Source organism: Mastomys coucha, unplaced genomic scaffold (assembly GCF_008632895.1).
Source record: "Mastomys coucha isolate ucsf_1 unplaced genomic scaffold, UCSF_Mcou_1 pScaffold6, whole genome shotgun sequence".
In the NCBI taxonomy this organism is placed as follows: Eukaryota; Metazoa; Chordata; class Mammalia; order Rodentia; family Muridae; genus Mastomys; species Mastomys coucha.
The window spans coordinates 89,212,823-89,231,073 of NW_022196912.1; the positions used below are offsets into that span (position 1 = coordinate 89,212,823).

The following is an 18,251-nucleotide window of genomic DNA, read 5'->3' on the forward strand; positions in this document are numbered from 1 at the left end:
TTTGTCAACCCGACACAAGTTAGAGCCATGTGAGAGGAGAGAACTTCAATTGAGAAAATACGTTCATAAGATACAGGGATGTAGGCAAGTCTGTACTGTATTATTTTAGTGATTGATATGGGAAGGCCCAACTCTCTATGGGCATTACCATCCATAAGTTAGGAGTCCTGGATGGTATAAGAAAGTGGGTTAAGCCATGAGGACCAAGCCAGTAAGCAGCACCTCCCCATGGCCTCTGCCTCAGGTTCCTGCCCTGGGACAATGATGGGGAATCTAAGTGGGACACACCCTTTCCTCACCACTTCTGATCGTGGTGTCTTATTACAGCAATAGTAATCCTAACTAACATATCCTGAAAGATGGAAATCATAGGATACTCCTAAGAGGTGCATTAAAAGCCTGCAACAAAATTCATTGTCCCCTTATATGAAAAAATAGTAGGAATAGAGGGAGCATGCCTCAATATAAGAAAGGCTATACATGGCAGACCTGTAGCCAATATCAGATCAAGTGGAGAAAACCTCAAAATGTTTCCACTAAGACATGGGGCAAGACATGGACGCCCACTCTCCCAATTTCTATTCAGTGTAGTGCTTGCAGTCTTAGAACAGTAAGATAAGAGGAAGAATGAAAAAGAGTAAATGTAGGAAAAGGATAAAAAGTATTGTTCTTCAGCTGATGTGATTCTGTACATGAGACTCTACAAACTCTGTCAAAAGAACCTCTCAGAGCTGATACCCACATTCAGAAAAGTGGTAGGATGCAAGTCAACATATGGAAATCACTAGCCTTTCTACATACCCATGACAAAGCAGACTGGAAAAAAAAGTCAGGAGAACAGTCACATTTACAATAGTTACATGCAAAACTAAACCACCCAAGAACAAACCTAACAGAGAAAACAAAAGACCTTACAATGGAAATTTTAAGACACCAAAGAAGGAAATTGAGACAGCCCACACTAATGGATCAGAAGAATTACCTAATTGTGACAATCCTAACAAAAATAACCTGTAGATTCAAAGTAATTACAGTAGAAGTTTCATTTCTTATTTTTCACAAAGAAAAAATTTATATGCAATACAAGACTGAGAATAGCCAACTCACTCCTGAATAAAAGCAACACTATAGGAGGCAACAATATATGTGATTTAAGTGATACTGTAAAGGCAGAGTAATAAAAACTGCATAGTATCGACACAAAAAAAGACACATGGATCAACAGAATAGAACTGAGGACCTAGGTATGTAAGTCAACACAATTACAGTTACCTGATTGTTTGACAAAGTCATCAAAGATATTCAACAGAGAAATGAGCATCTTCAGCAAATGATGCTGGGGAAACTGGATTCAACTTGCAGAAATGATACCCCATTCTTACCTTTCAGCTTGCACAACACTCAACCCTAAGTAGATCGAGGACCTAAACATAAGACCTGTTACTCTGAAACTGCTAGAGGAAAAGGAGAAAAGTAAACTTGAACTATAGTTACAGTCAAGGATTTTCTGAATAAGATCATAGCAACACAAGAAATTCAAGCAACAATCAGCTCATCATGAGGTCATGTGCTTTCATGAAACTAAAGAATTTCTGTTCAGCAAGGGAACTTTTGAATTGGCAGCCCATAGAGTAGGTGAAAATGTTCACCAGCTATTGATCCGACAGATGATTAGAGTCTAGAATACACGAAATGTTTAAACATTGCTGCAGTCTGTCAGTTTTCTTTATTTCATCGTGTAGCAAGGCTTACACTTTTTTTTTTTATTGTTGTTTATTTGTAGCATCTTGCTATGTTGCCCATGTTGGTCTTGAACTCACATCTCACTTCTTTATTAACTTAAGTGTTGGGGTTACAGCTGTGCTTGACAATGCACACTCCTTCTACTTGTTTATGAGTTTTGTTTTATAGTTTGCAATTAGAGTTATAGTTAATTTGTGTGTATGTATGTTTGCATACATGTATATATATATGTGTATGAATGTATGTATGCACAGTGTGAATTGAGAGCTGATGTTTAGTGTCACTTTATACATGTCTCCAACCATCATATTTGTGAAAGATTTTTCTTCCTCCTATGGACCCCCCCTTGTCACTACAATACAGATACATGACCATACTCATGTGCTACTGTTTCTGGGCTTTCTTTTGGTGATTTTTGATTTGAATCTTTTAAAAAAATACATAGCCATGCAACAAGCCATAGATTCACAGAAGTTGGACTTCCTTCATTGTCTTAAGATGGTTATAGTTATTCTAGGCCTGCTACATTTCCTTATACTTCAAAATATATGTCTATTTGTTTTTAAAATTTGTATACTTGTCAAGTGTGATGGAAAAGTCTATTTGGACTTTAGTTTGGGTTGCATTAAATCAGTAGACTAATTTGGGGAATGAATTCTTACTATTGGTTTCTTTCTGTTTTCTCTGCGCAATATTTTATTGCTCAATGTGAGAGTTCTGAATGCCTGTTGTTAAATTTATTTCGAAGGATTGGTACATTTGGGTGCTGTTCTAAACAGTTTTACATTTTTCATTTTAATTTGTTGCTAGAGAATAACTGACTTTTATAGTCTTCTCTGCTAATTTCACCAATTAGTTGCCTTAGTTGATATGAGCTGCAATGTTCTAGTAGATTCTTGGTCCCCTGTTGTATTAGGGAGTGTACTCTAATGTGCTCATTTTTTTGCTGTTTGGTTTGATCAGAAATCAATATCAATCTCTGTTAGCTTTTTTTCTGCTTGTGTTGCCATGGTTATTTCATTTTTCCCCTTTCCTTGTGTTAATTTGCTGAATTATATTAGTTGATTTTAGTATTTTAAAGCTTGCATTTGTTTGTAAGATATGCCTCATGTGAGCATAACACATGATTACCTAAGGGTATTATTGGATGGCATTTCATATTTTGCTATGGGTATTTTGCTGTCAATCATATGGAATATAATTTTCTGTACCTGTGATATCATTGTCAAGAGATGTCTATGGCCTGTGAAGACGTCTCTGTCAGTTAAATGTCCGTTTTGTGAGTGTGGGGATCTGAGTTTGATTTGTTGAATCTATGTTAATAAAGCCAGTTATAATGACATCCATGAGAGACAGGATTCACTGAATTTCCTGGGTTCCCTGAATAGCCAGCTTTAACTGCTTGATGAGATCTAGGCTGGTGAGAAAACTTGTCTCAAAATAATAATAATAATAATAATAATAATAATAATAATAATAATAATAATAATAATAATGATAATAATGATAATAATAATGGAAGCAAGGTTTGTTCTCTGTCCTTCCCATGTACTCCCTGCCCCATACATACATGCACACACCTGTGCGTGCATGAACTGGAATACATACATGCACCAGTGCTTGTATTAGGATAATGTTGACCTTATTCAATAGCTGGAGAAACATCTTTTCTTTTTCTGCTTCTGCAAGAGTTGTGCAGAGACTGATATCCTCTCACCCTCCATCAAACAACTGCAGGATGAGCTTTTCAAATGCACGCCATCACAGTCAACTGTGTGTGTTATCATAGCACAAAGCTAGATTATTTCTGACTGTAAGTGGCTCTTAAGCTGAGAGAAGAGGGTGTTAAAATTTCTAACTTAAAAAAGACATTTATTATTTGTCTCTGTACTTATTGGTGTGGTTGAGTTCATATGCCACATCACACCTTGGCAAGCCAGAGAACATCTTGCAGATGAAGTTGGTTTGGCTTGGTGGCAGACTCCTGTTATCTGCTGAGCCATCTCGCCAGCCCTCTAACTTTTACTCTGATTTTCTCTTTTCAGTTTATTTCTGTGTTCCTCATTGAGTTTGAAGCCCTGTTAATAAATGAGTCCACATCTTTATTTCTCATCTTCCTGATAAATCGACCACTTTATCATTGTAAAAAGCACTTTAATCTAACATAATACTCCTTGCCTTGAAGGATTCTTTCTCTGATGTGAATGCCACAGCACTAAATTTCTTGTTTATAGCTTGCAAATACATATTTTAGTTATTTATATACAACCTATCCATATTTGTCTTTAAGGTATGTTTCCAGTAACCATTGGGTAGTTAATCTCACTCCCTCATTTAGCTTGGCAAGCTGTAGGTATTTGTGGAGTACATACTCATTTCCATTAAGTGTATGGTCATCAGCTGGCTCCATTATCTAATTTCACTGCTTATTTTCTGTCGCATTTTCCTGTCTCCAGATTCTCTCTTTGCTTAATGGTTGCACCCATCACCTGTCTTCTTAACATTCTATTTTAGCCCTTTCGTTAGAAATTTTAGCCATTTCTGTTTATTTTACTCTGTGGGTGGTTGCTCTAGAGACCGCATGTGCTCATGTTCGCACGGTCTCTTGTGAATCATAGTTGTACCACTTCATAGCCTGTGTGCTCTGCTTGCTCTCATAAATGATCGTCCTAATGTAGCATGTGCCGGGGCACGGCCTGCAGCCTTCCTTCCTTCCTCTTTTGTGGTATTGCCTCAGGATTTGGTTTTCATACTTTATTAACCCCACAATGCAATATTACACCTGCTTTTTAGTCAGTTAATTTTTTAAAAAGCTAAAACTGAAAAATATCTTTTCCCCTATTTGCCCACATAGGTACTATTCCTATTGTTGTGCATCCTTTCTGTCAGCTTTGAAATTTGATTCTTCCTTTTTGTAGTGTGTGTGTGTGTGTGTGTGTGTGTGTGTGAATATATGCCTTAGCATGCATGCAGCGGTTGGTCAGATGAAAACTTGTGAGAGTTGCTTCTTTCTTTGCCATATTTATGTTTATATTGTTGTTTTGCTGTACTTGATGTGTTTTTTTTTAATCTTGTAATTTTCAATCATCTGTCTTCATTGCTTTTATTTAGTTGGCTATAATGCTGACTTTCTGAAGGAAACTATTGATATTTATAGTCTGTATGTTTATTTCTTTTCAAGTAGACTTGAGAGACCATAAACTATCATTTTTCAAGTTCTTTTCTTTCATATTTTTGCCACTTACTTATTATTTATTTTGACCCTAGATAAACACATGTTGGCCTGTTTGGTGTACTGGGGGCTTGTTTATTTTCTTCAGATCTTTGTGTCCTGCAGACTGATTCATTCTGGTTTTGGTTCTTACATCCTTATCGTTTTTGATTGGCTGGAAAAACTGATCCAGTGGCATTTCAAAACAACCTCAGAGATGGTTTTCTGTAACCTTAATTTTTTTTAATGACTATTTTATTGATGGTTCTTAAATGCTTCAACTTCCCTTCTAGCCCACCAAGCACAGGAGGTAGTGGAAAAGGAAGACTATTGGGGAAGTGGACCTGTTTAGAAATGGGTTCTTCGGAGCAAATCCCATCTATGTATGTTGTCAGGAACTCAGTCGTTTAGTTCACAGGTCAGCAGCGGCAGCTCGATCCACTCATAAACACTTTACGGATATATCCACAATCTACTTTAGTAGTGTCAGGATAACATCAGTAGTAGCATGACCTAGCAGAGACAGCCAGGCCTCGGCTGAATCAGCACAGGTCAGCAGGAGGAACCCAGAGGGATGCCAGCACAAGTGAGCAGGAGGAACCCAGAGGGCTGCCAGGAGAAGTTCTCAGCTGTTCTCTCTCAGCAAAGACACGAGTCCCATAAGCTCTATAAGCAAGCCAAGCTCAGCCTCCATCACTGTCTCTCGAGTCCTTCTTATACTCCCTCCAAATATCATGTGTCCTCCACGTGTCTTGTCTCAACACGTGTGTCTGTCTCAGCTGACATCACTCTGCCAATCAGGCCAAGTCCACAGAAGTGGCAAGAAACTTCAGCATGCCACTAGAAGGTTTCTTTTTTTTTTTTTTTTTTTTTTTTTTTTTTCTTTTTGGTGCATTTCTCTCTAGGGAGCCCTGACAAGTAGAGCTCCACTACAAAATGTAAGGCAGACCAATACATGCATGTCCTTAGCAAGGAATTCTTCATCACGCATCCTTTCACGCGCTTGATTTAGCAGAACATCATCTCTCCTTGCTTCAGTGAAACACTCCTTCACAAGTCTCCCTTAGCCTTTCGCCTGTGTCTACTTCAGGAAAACACGGTCAGTCTGGTCCCTTCTGGCTGTGCACTGGGGCACTGTGGGTGGGATGTGAGATCACTGGAATCCTTCCTTGAGGGCAGCCCTGCTCTTTTCCTGTTCAAGTGATAGCTGCCTCCTCTGGCTTCTGAAGTGCTGGTTTTGTGTCTTGTTACACAGGCTGTTCCATTGTGACCCTTGGTCTCACTTCTAGGACTGATGATCTAGAGTTTGGTGACAAGACTGAGGGATTTGTCAACTCCTCTAACTTGACCTGATTTTAACTCCCACCTCAGTTTCCCTTAAAGTGGGCAGCATCTACACATCTCCCCACCTTATCCAGCCTCCAGTTTTAGGTTGCATCATAGATCACCCCCCCAAACAGAAATAGTTCAGGTTATAGTTAAAGGTTAAGCTAAGTTCTGATGTAGATATTGGGGTTCCTTTTCCATGGCTCCCTTCATTTGGGGGGGCACCCTGCTTTTTTTTCCAACTGCTCTGGTGACTTGAACTCTGTCCTCTAAGTACCTCAAGTCAGTAAGGCCTCTGGCCAAGTCCTAAGTACCCTGTGCCTCCCAGATGCATGAGCACCCAGCAAAGACAAAACAAAATGACACCTCCAAAACACTGTAGCTGTGTGCGTCACACAGCAAAGCTGCCTTCTTACAAGCAAACAAAAGCCAAATCCATCTAGTTTTTATCCCCATTTGCTCTATATTTGCAACTACTTTGTTTAAATTTCTTTTTCCCCATGGACTTATCTTTTTTTTTCTTTTTTTTTATTAGACATTTTCTTTATTTACATGTCATATGATCTCTCCTTTCCCAGTTTCCCCTCAAAAAAAAAAAAAAAAAAAAACCAACAAGAACAAACCCCATGCTTGCCACCCCACCCTCTCCCACTTACTGGCCCTGGTATTCCCCTACACTGGGGCACAGAACCTTCACAGGGCCTAGGGTCTCTCCTCCCATTGATGACCGACTTTGCAATCTTCTACTATACACATGTTGCCAGAGCAATCAGTCCCACCAGGTGTACTCTTTGGTTGGTGGTTTAGTCCCTGGGAGCTCTGAGGGTACTAGTTAGTTCATGTTGTTGTTCGTCCTAAGAGGCTGCAAACCCTTCAGCTCCTTTGGTCCTTTGTCTAACTCCTTCACTGGGGACCCTGTACTCAGTTCAATGGTTGGCTGTGAGCCTCTACTTCTGTATTAGTCAGGCACTGTCAGAGCCTCTCAGGAGACAGATATATCAAGCTGGATTGTATGGACTTACCTTTTATTTGTAGGAGTCACTCTGGTATTATTAGAATTGAAATCACATTATACCTTAACTGTTTGTGTGTGTGTTTGTGTGTGTGGTGCTTTCTGTGTTCCTACTTTTAGTGAAAGATTTTTTTTCTTTTTTTACTTCTCTTCTTCCTATGTAAATATTGTAAGTGCCATTTCTTTGTTTCTATATGAAGTACAGTTAGCAAAACACCTCATGGAAGGTCTGGGCTACAAAGCAGGTACACAGAGAACAGACACTGGCCCTCCCCCTCTTGCTGCAGCTAACAAGTTATTTAACCCTCCAAGGTAATTTCATGCTGGTGGGGGTTCTGCTTGCAGAATCAAAGGTGTGAATTTGGTATCAGTGTTTTTCAAAGTTCTTGAAATTCTTAGGCTTTCATGTGGAGAAAGATATAGAAAAGACAAACCACATCAAAACTAAATAACCCTTGTATGCTAAGGACATGAAGCCTTCAGTGCATCCATTGAAAAGCATCAATACTGGATGGTTTATTAGTCCTGTCCTGGCAGGAGTTCAGGGCTCTTGGAAAGGTTCCCTTTGGCCATAGGATGTGAAGTCAGTTGTTGTCACATCTGACCTCCTTTCTGCTTTTTCATCTTAACTAACTTCTTGTTCTCATTTTTGTCACTGTGGGATTATAGTTGCTGTGGATATTTGAGAAATTGTCTCTCCAAAGGATTTCCTGCAGTTGTAGTGACAGGTGGTACCAGGGACTGCTCTGCACAGCCCACGCCCACCTGTCTCTCCTCTCAGCCGATAAGATGTGAGCAATACTTGCCCCCCACCTAATTGCTCTTGTGTGGGTGGAAGGAATTAATAAGCTTGGAGCGGAGATGCAGTGATCTTTTACAATTTTTTTTTTCTCCATCTGCAAAATAGAGCAGAAAAGCTCAAGAAACCCTTTCTTTGCGTTGCCAGTTGGTAGTTCTTCCCCCTCCCCCCAAATTTTCTTTTCCCTGAAAGAAGCAACAAAATGAGCAGGTGTTGGGCACTGCCCACTTCCAGACAGTGTTGCTGATTCCCACAGAGCTCTCCACCTCCAGGCTTACAGAAAGGATCCCAAAAGTAAGGTGAGAGACAACCCACACGATCAGCTTCATCTCCGATCAGCTTCATCTCCGATCAGCTTCATCTCCGATCAGCTTCATCTCCGAGATCCTAGCCCTTCTTTCTTCTCTTTCCCTCCAACAAGCCTGATGATCAACTGTCAAATCAAACTCTGAAGAACAGGCATGTTGGTTCCTTTGTATGTAAGTGCAATTCTGTGTCAAGGGGCTGACACACCGGGCAATGACATGATAGCAATTGGAATCATGATTAACATTTGAGCAAAGCACAGGCTGAGTGTGAGTGCCCGATCCATCTGATTTAGTTCTCTCACAACACTTAGAAGTAAGGCATGCCAGTATGAGGACGCTGAAGTTCCCGATGGGAAGACCACACATTTCTTGATGGAAGGTCTCAGGGTCAAATTCTGGCCACTTCCTTCACATTCTTCCTGCATGTTGTAGCCTTGGCTGGTGCTGCATCCAGCGATTTATATTGTAGTGAACACTTTCCTTCTTGTCCCTCCCACCTGGAAGATGAAAGCAGAATTTCCTTTGCTTGTCCACAAGCAAACAACTCAGTTAAAATTAGAGTGAGGGGCATTTTTGTGTCTATTGCAATATGGACCTAGCACTGATGGACCCTTGTCAGGAAGACTTGCTAAGTCTGTCAAGTCAGGACCTTCTGCAGTATGAGAAGTCCTCAGTTGGAGCCAATTAGTGTCTCAGTAAAGGGGTAACATTAGGTAGCCATGCATCCAACGGAGGGCAAAACACTCTGACTTCTCTTTTTTTTTTTTTTTTATTTTTTTTGTGGAAGGTATTTATATGCTGCTAGTGAAATTCCTTCCCAAGGGTTGATCTAAACTTGTGCACCTCTCTTTCTGTGGTCCCAAAGACAAGCCAAGGCACAGTTACAACAATGATCATGCTGGGAGCCCATGAGCTTCCTTGCAGAGCATAGGTGAAGGGTTGCTGATAGGAGTGTGGGTTTCTCCCCCAGCAAGCACCTTCCCCCGAAAGGCTGCACTGAGGAGACTTTGCCTAGCAGGGATAGGGGATTCCATACAGCTATATAGACTGAGGCCCCTCCCCTAGTTCTTTCTAGATACTTTAGTCCTTCCCCTAGGCCATGAGTATGAACCCTCCCTGATGCCTCCTGCAGTTAAGGCCAAATTTCATACACCTTGATGGGAAGGATATCTAGATATTCAGGCAAGGGTCCTGTGACTCTTTCTGCTCCCCCTTTCTATGAGGGAAGGTCAAGTTTTGACAAACCCTACTGTAAGGATCTTTTGTGAGTGGGCTCATCTGAACTTCTGAAGATGATGGTAGTTTGGCTTAGAGGACAGCTGTGACAGCTATCAAAGATCTGTCTGTCTATCTATCTATCTATCTATCTATCTATCTATCTATCTATCTATCTATCTATCTGTATTTTGATTGAACAAAACAAACAGAATTTCAGTCTGAAGATGAATACGTATCAAGGTACTTTCTCTACACCCAAGAGAACTATGAAGTATTTTTTTCTGTCATATTGACAAGTTAATTGCTAAAGGAGTTAAGATTTTAGTAGAAACCTATCTCTGTACTATTTTCAGACATTTATCTAGAAAGGAATTTGAACTTGATGTTCACGTGGTACTCCATTAAACACTGCCTTTTGTTTGAAATAAGTGTCATAATTTAGCAGAGACTGATTTTTCAGAGATTAAATGAAATGAAACCCAGATCAGCTATTTAGTTGTTGATGTAGCTCCATTTCAAGACAGGTAACTGGACCATTCAAGCAAATAAGAATCAAAATTTGAATCTTGGGAGAAAATCATTAGGAAGAAAGAGTTACATGGCCATACTGGAGAACTAGAATTGGTCCTGGCTTGGGCTGACCATGGGCAAAGATTTTTCCCTCTTTAATCAAGGGATTAGATGCTCATAAGAGCCAAAATACTGTGATCTCATTTTCTTAGTAAAGCAGCACAGTTCACACAGGATTTAAGAAATATGATATTTTTCCTTGAGGAAGTATTTGGAGCAAGACAGCCTTTGGAGCAAAACACTCTGGGCTTGAATCTTGAGTCTGTATTTAACACTGTTAATGACTGACACTAAGCCTTAGGTCTTCATTCCTCAAATGGGCATGCTAACAATCCTGACTTCACTGGGTCCTTGTGTGGAGCAAACAAGTGAACATTTGCCAAGTTCTAGAGGAATGCTTGGATCCTTGTCGTGGTCAAACTTCTATTACTGTGATGAGATGAGAATTTGTGGCTTTCTTATATTAGAGCATTAGTTAATTATTGTAATGGAAAGAAGCAAGGAAGCATGCAGGCAGACACAGTGCTGGAGAGGCAGCCTAGAGTTTTACATCTCAGCAGGCAGCAGAAAGTGTGTGTGTGTGTGTGTGTGTGTGTGTGTGTGTGTGTGTGAGAGAGAGAGAGAGAGAGAGAGAGAGAGAGAGAGAGAGAGAGGACACTAGGTAGTCTTGGCTTGAGCATTTGAAACATCAAAGTCCACTCACAGTGAGACATTTCCTTCAACAAGGTCACACTTACTCCAGAAAGGTCACACCTCCTAACAGTGCCACTCCTTGTGGTGACCAAGCATTCAAATCTATGATCCTCTGAGGGCCATTCCTACTCAAACCACCACAATCCTGCTGGTGGCTCAGTGTCACTTGGATAGCAACACTGTCAATGCCCAGTGGCATTCAGGAGAGATTTCAGGTATCCCTTTTAGACAGAGATTGCTCTGAGACCCTTGGGGAGTGAGGCTTAGAATAGCAGCTGCGGTTATATTTAAATCAGATGCAGAGTGATAGGCAGTTATCCTGCAGCCTGCCCACACTCATATGGACCAACCGCCCTTCTCACCATACTGCTATTTCATCTAGCAAAGAGGAAATGGCCTTTTGGCAGACCAAAGGCTAAATGGCAAAGCTCCTTTTCTCTTCATCCAAAGAGTAGTCTAGACATGGTACTGTTTCCTGATGTGATGACACTTGGTGAGATGTAAAATGTTTAGGAGTATAGTTTCTATATTCAAGTTCCAGCTTTGTTACTTTGCTTTGTTTTCTTATACAATTTATTGGGGTTTTTTTTTTTGTCATTGTACAATGGGAAAAATAATAGTCTGTAGTGACTAAATGTGATATATAAAGTTTCAAGAAGGTTGGATGTTGAGGATATAGTAGATGTTATAGATACTATATAATTAGCATAATATGTAAGGAGAAGCCTTCTTATGTGACTCATTGGAGAAAATTATGTATATTTTAATTATAATTAATAATTTTCTAGGTATAGAAATATTATAAAAAATATAAAAAAAATAAAAAAGAAATATTCTACATTGACATATATGTCTGAAATGAATGACTTGTGGCTGTTTAAAACCTGTCCTAAGTGCACAAATGGAATCACAGAGTTGAGAAGAGTACTGAGGGATGTGAAAGTCAACCAACCCTCCCATTTGTTCCCTTGGCTGTGTCCTGGGAGCTTAGTTGATTCTGCCCTCTAAAGTAGAGGGAATTTAATTGTATTCCTACTGACTTTTGATTCTCTCCTTCATGTGCTAGTTCATCCCATACCAGAATACTAAACCAAACACAAATTGGAATTATTCACTGTTGAGGTTTTCTGATGGGATGCTTCCTGTGCATATTATTGAAGTATTAATGAGATCTAGTTTCTTTGGATACTTTTTTCAACTACCATGGTGCTGGAAAGAACTAGTAACATTAGGTGAAATAAATAAATACTTTTGTTCATAGATCAGATGCTCTATGGATATCAGCAAGAAATGGATTGAATATTGATGGCCGTAAGTCAGCAGTGATGGACTTGGAGAACTTGCAAAAACTAAGGAAGTGATGGAGACATTAAAAATGACCCAAAACAAAGGATAGAGTACCAGAATGGTTAAGGAACTTAGTCACATAGCAGCTATCATGAGCCAGCATTATAAGGACCTTCCCCATGCCCATTACTCTGCAACTCCAGGCTAGGGGGCTTCAGACCAGCCTGCTTTGACTCAAATATGGACCTACCTTTATCTGTAGCTGTCACTGCTGGACTTCTGTCTGACCCACCCTTTTCCTTCCATTCTCCTGCTTCCTATTCTCTTGTCTCTTCCACTCTATTCTCTCCTTTTTTTTTTTTTCAAGGCAGGGTCCCAAGAAACAGCAATTTCTCCACATTTCAGGAATGCCATTGATAAGGTAAAATACAAGGATGATTTTATAGAACATAAAAGGAGCCCCAAGCCCAATTTGAGGGTAAAAGAAGGATGTTCTGAAAAGATGCAATATCTGAATAGAAACCTCAAAGACATTTTTAACTAGTCTAGATGGGAGGCTGAGTATGAGTATTCAGTCATAGGGAACAATGCATGAGGGTGTATGTGTGTGCTCTGGCTTGTGATAACACTGGGTGTTCACAGAAGGCTCAATATTTAACAAGCATTTGCACTCACCATGAAACCAGCCTTGTTCTATGTAATAGGAAGACACTAGTTAACAAAGGATGGGATAGGTTTATTTTTATAGATGTTTTAGAGGAGAAGATGGGATGATGTGTGAGAGCTAGTCAAGGGCAGATGGTCATGGAAGCTTCTAGAATGCAAGGACAGTCAGTCTGAGACCCAAATGGGAAGGATCCAGCATTATGAAAAGTCCCTGAGAGGCAGAAGGAACATGAAAAGGAAAGAACACAAAATCATGAGCAATCATGACTAGAGAGACTAAGAGACTACAAGTGTGCTGGTGGGAAAACACTCAACAAATCTATATGGTGTCTTATTATCATGACTGTGAATTTCTGTAAGACCTTCCATACTATCTGTTCCAATGACTTCACAAGCCAGCCTTCCTACCAACCGCAAACTATGTTGTCTTTCTTGTTCATTGGTTTTTCTGATCACAGTCATGAGGAGGCCTGAGGTTGATATCAGGTATCTTTCTTTCTCTGCCTTTTTTTTTTCTTTTAAAGCAAGGCCTTTTACTGAGCTTGAAGCTCATGAATTGGCTAGACTGAGTGACTAGCAAGCTCCAGGCATCTGCCTGTGTCCACTGCAGCATAGTACTGAGATTACAAGTGCTTGCTGGCAGGCACAGGCTTTTACATCAGTGCTGGGGATTCAAACTTAGGTCTTCATGCGAACATAGCAAACACATTAGCCCTCAAGCAATTTCCCTAGTTCGGGTAAAACACATTAAAAACAGCAAGTCCAAGAGTTATCTGGGTTGTCTTGAGAAACATTCAGAACATTTGTGATTCAAATGAGTAGAAGTCTTTACACACAGTGATCTCTTTTCAAAGCTAGGGAGCCTTTGGAAAATCCTAGCTGCAAATTCTAGCTCCTCTGAAGTAGGGCTTGACTCTGAGTGTTCTAATAAATGAGACAAGACAAAGTGTGCCTTTCCCAAAGAACTGCACATTGGGCAAATGTGCCCATAGCAGCCCTGCTTTTCCAGTTACAGTTATGTGCACCATCACCAATCAGCAGGGCCGTTGGCTAGCGCTTTGTCTCAAGACGGTCGTTACACCAATGATGGGTATCCTACTGTTCTCTCCCGGGTGCCAGCCATCTATCTCTAATTACTCCATGTGCTATCCTTTGGCCCAGATTTCTGTTTCAAGAGTGCTTTAAATCCTTTCTATCCAGTTTGAACTTGTTCCATCAGGCAAACCGTCCGTGTTCTCTTCTCCTTTTCCTGGTTTGTCTGTCTCTGTGTTGGATCATGGAGCTTCACGAGAGACTCATGGCCCTTGTTTGCTTCCAGCAAACAGCTTTGGGGATGATGAAGAGCCATCCACGTCTTCTGAGAGTGATGAAGATGTGATTAAGCAGTTCGAGGTCTCAGTGTCCCGATCCCAGAGTTTTCGCACAGGAGCACCTGAGAAAGGAAAGACAACAGAGTTGGAGCAGAAAACAAAATGCAAACGTTTGCTGTGTACGCACAAAGAAGACAGTGCAGAAGCGTCTGCGTGTGAAGGTGCTCATTGCAGCACATTGCATTGCAGGCAAGGGCAGGCCAATGGTAAGAATGCTGGTGAATAATTGTGATACTTATCTAAGAGTCTAGAGAAGGAAGAGAATAAACTATGGAACTGGGGGAAGTGTCCAGAAAGAATAGTTCAGGCTTTCTCAGTGCTTTCCTGGATCTTCATGCTCAGAGTCCCAAGAGAGAAAGAGAGAGAAAGGGAGAGGGAAAGGCAGAAGGACAAGGAGAGGGATCCTGGACCAGGAAAATGTAATTGGTAAAAGGCTAGAGAAAGTGTGCTCCATACAACTTCATCTCTGCTCACAGCAATCTAAGCTTTCCAGTCTTCCTTCTCTCTCATTGGGTGAATGGCAGCCACCTCTCTCATTGGGTGAATGGTAGCCACCTCTCTCATTGGGTGAATGGCAGCCACCTCTCTCATTGAATATATGACAGCCACCTCTCTCATTGGGTGAATGGCAGCCACCTCTCTCATTGGGTGAATGGCAGCCACCTCTCTCATTGGGTGAATGGCAGCCACCTCTCTCATTGAATATATGACAGCCACCTCTCTCATTGGGTGAATGGTAGCCACCTCTCTCATTGAATATATGACAGCAATCTCTCTCATTGGGTGAATGGCAGCCACCTCTCTCATTGGGTGAATGGCAGCCACCTCTCTTATTGAATATATGACAGCCACCTCTCTCATTGGGTGAATGGTAGCCACCTCTCTCATTGGGTGAATGGCAGCCACCTCTCTCATTGGGTGTATGGCAGCCATAGCAATGGGGGAGGGGTATCTCAGGAATCTTCCATGTTGTCATGTTGAGACAGAGGAAAAGAAGAACAGAGGAACTGAGAGATGATAAAAGAGAGATTGTGATTTGGTAATGAGAGCAGAAGGAGTAGAAAAAGGACAAAGGCTCAACTAGTCAACAAGACCCTGTTTGCGGGGCAGGGAAAGCTCACTACTTGTCATGCAGTTAGACATATTGACACAAGCCAACATGACCTATTTTAACAAACCACAGCATCAATGGCTGCAGACCTCTGCCTTCCCTCCCCCATGCCCTCCTGTTCCCTAGTGCTCTCCTCTGCATTCCTTTCTTTCCACCAAGCAGGCAAGTGCTGGCTAATGAAAGTTAATAGTAGTTGATTTCCCTGGGAGTCGCTTGTTTAATTCTAAAGCTAATGGTTCCATTTCCCAGAAGCCTTGGCGTCTGGGTTTTGATTTATAGAAATGGCCAAGGCTCTGAGAATGGAGACAGCCACTCTGACTTACCTTCCTGGAATCCATGATAACTTATCCTTGTCAGAACTAGTAATTTTGAAATTTTGACAGGTAGTGATAGAAAAGATGAACTTCCCTCTATTGGACAGGGGACAGAGTCTACCACATTGAATGAATTACTGTAAATTCTGAAGAAAATCCAAAGGATTTTTATAGAAATAGCTGCATGCCAAATTTGAGGTCATCAAAGCTGTGCGAAGATTCATGTTTGTATTGCTTATTTTTTCTGCCATTTCTTTTTTTATTCATTGTTATAGCAGCAAAATTATTTAATGATAAAGAAAAATCTTTCTTTATATTTTACCTATTTTTCATTTAGCTAATTTATTTTACTTAGATTCAGTTTAATTGTAGGTCTTCTTTCTGTTTAAAAAATGCATTAAAATGTTGGACAGTGAATTAAATGTTCAAAATTAACCTGAGGTCTTAATTTGAAATGAGCTGCAAGTGACTTCTTATATTCTATGCTTCCCTTAAGTGAGGTCATGATGGATTTCTTATGAAGTCATCAGTAATGTATTCCAAACCATGCTTCCCCCACCCTCCAGGCATCTAATTTAGTGTTGATTCACATTGTTGTTAATGCATTCTTTTATTAAATAATTAACTTACCTCTTTGAGAATTTCATGCATGTATACAAGGTATTTTGATCAAATCCATCCCATCTCATCTGTTCCAACTACTCTCTGAGCTTCATTATCCTTCCCTGCTCCCATCCAAACTGACTGAATCCAGTTGATTCCATCAGGGATGCTCACATAACTGTGGTGATAAGACCAGTCACTGGGGCATAGGCCACAACCTCAGTATACAATGACTCTCCGATCCACCAGCAGCTACAATCTACAACAGCTCCTTAACTAAACCCCTCTGCTATTCATGCTACAGTACTGACTGGCTTGGTCTTGTCCCGGTCTTGTGCAGGTAACCTCTGATGCTGTGAGTGCCTAAATACAATGGCCATATTATGGCCAGACGACGTCATTGTTCAGCACTCCTCCCTGTTTCAGAAGTTCTGTCTCTTCTTTTGCAGTTTCATTGACTTTCTCCTGTATTTACCTCCCTCTTTCCCTAAGTGCCCCCTTTCTCTATTTTTCCAGTCAGACCACCTGTTTTCTGCTATTCCCCCACACCCGCATTGCTCCCCACACTCCATATCCTGGCAGTGGTCCCATTTTTCTTTCTTGGTTTCTGTAGTTACTACAGGCTGTGTGCTCACATTTGAAGATTTGGAGCTAGGAGCCTCCAGTAAAAGAGAAGTGCAATGTTTGTCCTTCTGGGTCTGGGTTACCTCACTCAGTGGTATCTTTTCTAGTTCCATCCATTTGCCTGTAAAGTTCATGACTTCATTTTTCCTGTCACGGAAAGCTTGAGTTCCAGACAGAATCTAAGTCTATAACAGAATTATTGACTTGCTGGGCTGCTTTTTTTTTGGTTTGTTTTGAGCAGTAACCTTAAAGCCCAATAAGAATAGCTGCTCCTTGTTGTTGGCAGGTCCAACTGTAGCAAGGAGGCTATCTGTGGATGGGAGAGCTATGAATGTGGCCCAGATGCAAAATAATAAACTTATTTAAAACATTATGAGACTTAAAAATTCATAATGCTATTGTGGACTTTTTGAGTGTGAACTTTGTAGATGATAACAATGTCTAAAGGTTGCCTATCGCCACTAAGATGGTTTATAAAAAACAGATATCCTCTCCTTCATATCATTAAAAAAAACTCATATCCCTAGTGTCTTTAGCCAATTTTGTATGGAATATTGTACCAACCAGAAAAATAGGACTAGGAAAACACACACACACACACACACACACACACACACACATACACACACAATTATGAAGTCATCAGCAATATATGTGTGTGCATGTATGTGTGCTGTACACATATGTGTGGATTTCTAGAGACTCATTGCAAAGAATTAGTTGATTTGCTCATGCTGGTAGACACAGAAATCCCTAGCTCTGCTCTCTCTGGAGCGGGCTGTGAGGATGTAGATGCAAACTCTTAGGTATGAGCTAGAACTTCCATCTGTAGATGCATTTTCCTTTCCTCCCTGGAAGCCCTAGTTCTCTTCCAGCCTTTCAACTAAGTGTCCAGGATTATCTCCTTTACTTGAAGTCAACTGATTATGAATCTTAGTCACATCTGCAAAATAGTACCCCCATGTCAATTCCTATTAGAATTCCAATAATTGGCACCCATAATCCAGTTAGGGTATCATGCAGGTAGACCATTATGAATAGTAAGTAACAATCTTTTGATATGGGCAGGTCTAGAGTATGAAAGAGAGTAATTAGATAGTAGAATTTTTCATTAAAGTGGCTCATAAACTAAACAAGTTGAATACTTTCTCTGACCATATAAATGTATTTGATGTGATATAGTTATGGGTCTAAGAAACCTGGATTTATTTCTCTGAAAATAGGCCGTTACTTTTACATATGTGCTTAAGGTGATGTGACTCTCTGTCATTTAAAGGCAAGGGAACACTATTGTACAGAAAAGTGACATGTTTCAAATTCCTTCTTCTTGCAACATGTAGCCCAGACTTGATTTTTCTAATTTATCCCTTGCTTGTCTGTCATGGAAAATGCATTG

The 18,251-nt window shown here is 40.5% G+C and overlaps 1 protein-coding gene across 8 annotated transcripts in view; it reads left to right on the forward strand.

Annotated features, from left to right (window-relative positions):
* Syt16 (synaptotagmin 16) overlaps positions 1 to 18,251 on the forward strand; it is a 247,584-nt gene that overhangs the window by 193,932 nt on the left and 35,401 nt on the right. For 6 of the 8 annotated variants that reach the window (XM_031355772.1, XM_031355775.1, XM_031355777.1 and 3 more), the window contains one exon: positions 14,152 to 14,409. The exons of the other annotated variants lie outside the window; for them this stretch is intronic. In XM_031355772.1, coding sequence (XP_031211632.1) covers positions 14,152 to 14,409 — 258 coding nt within the window. The remainder of the gene's footprint in view (positions 1 to 14,151; positions 14,410 to 18,251) is intronic. 8 annotated transcript variants of the gene reach the window in all.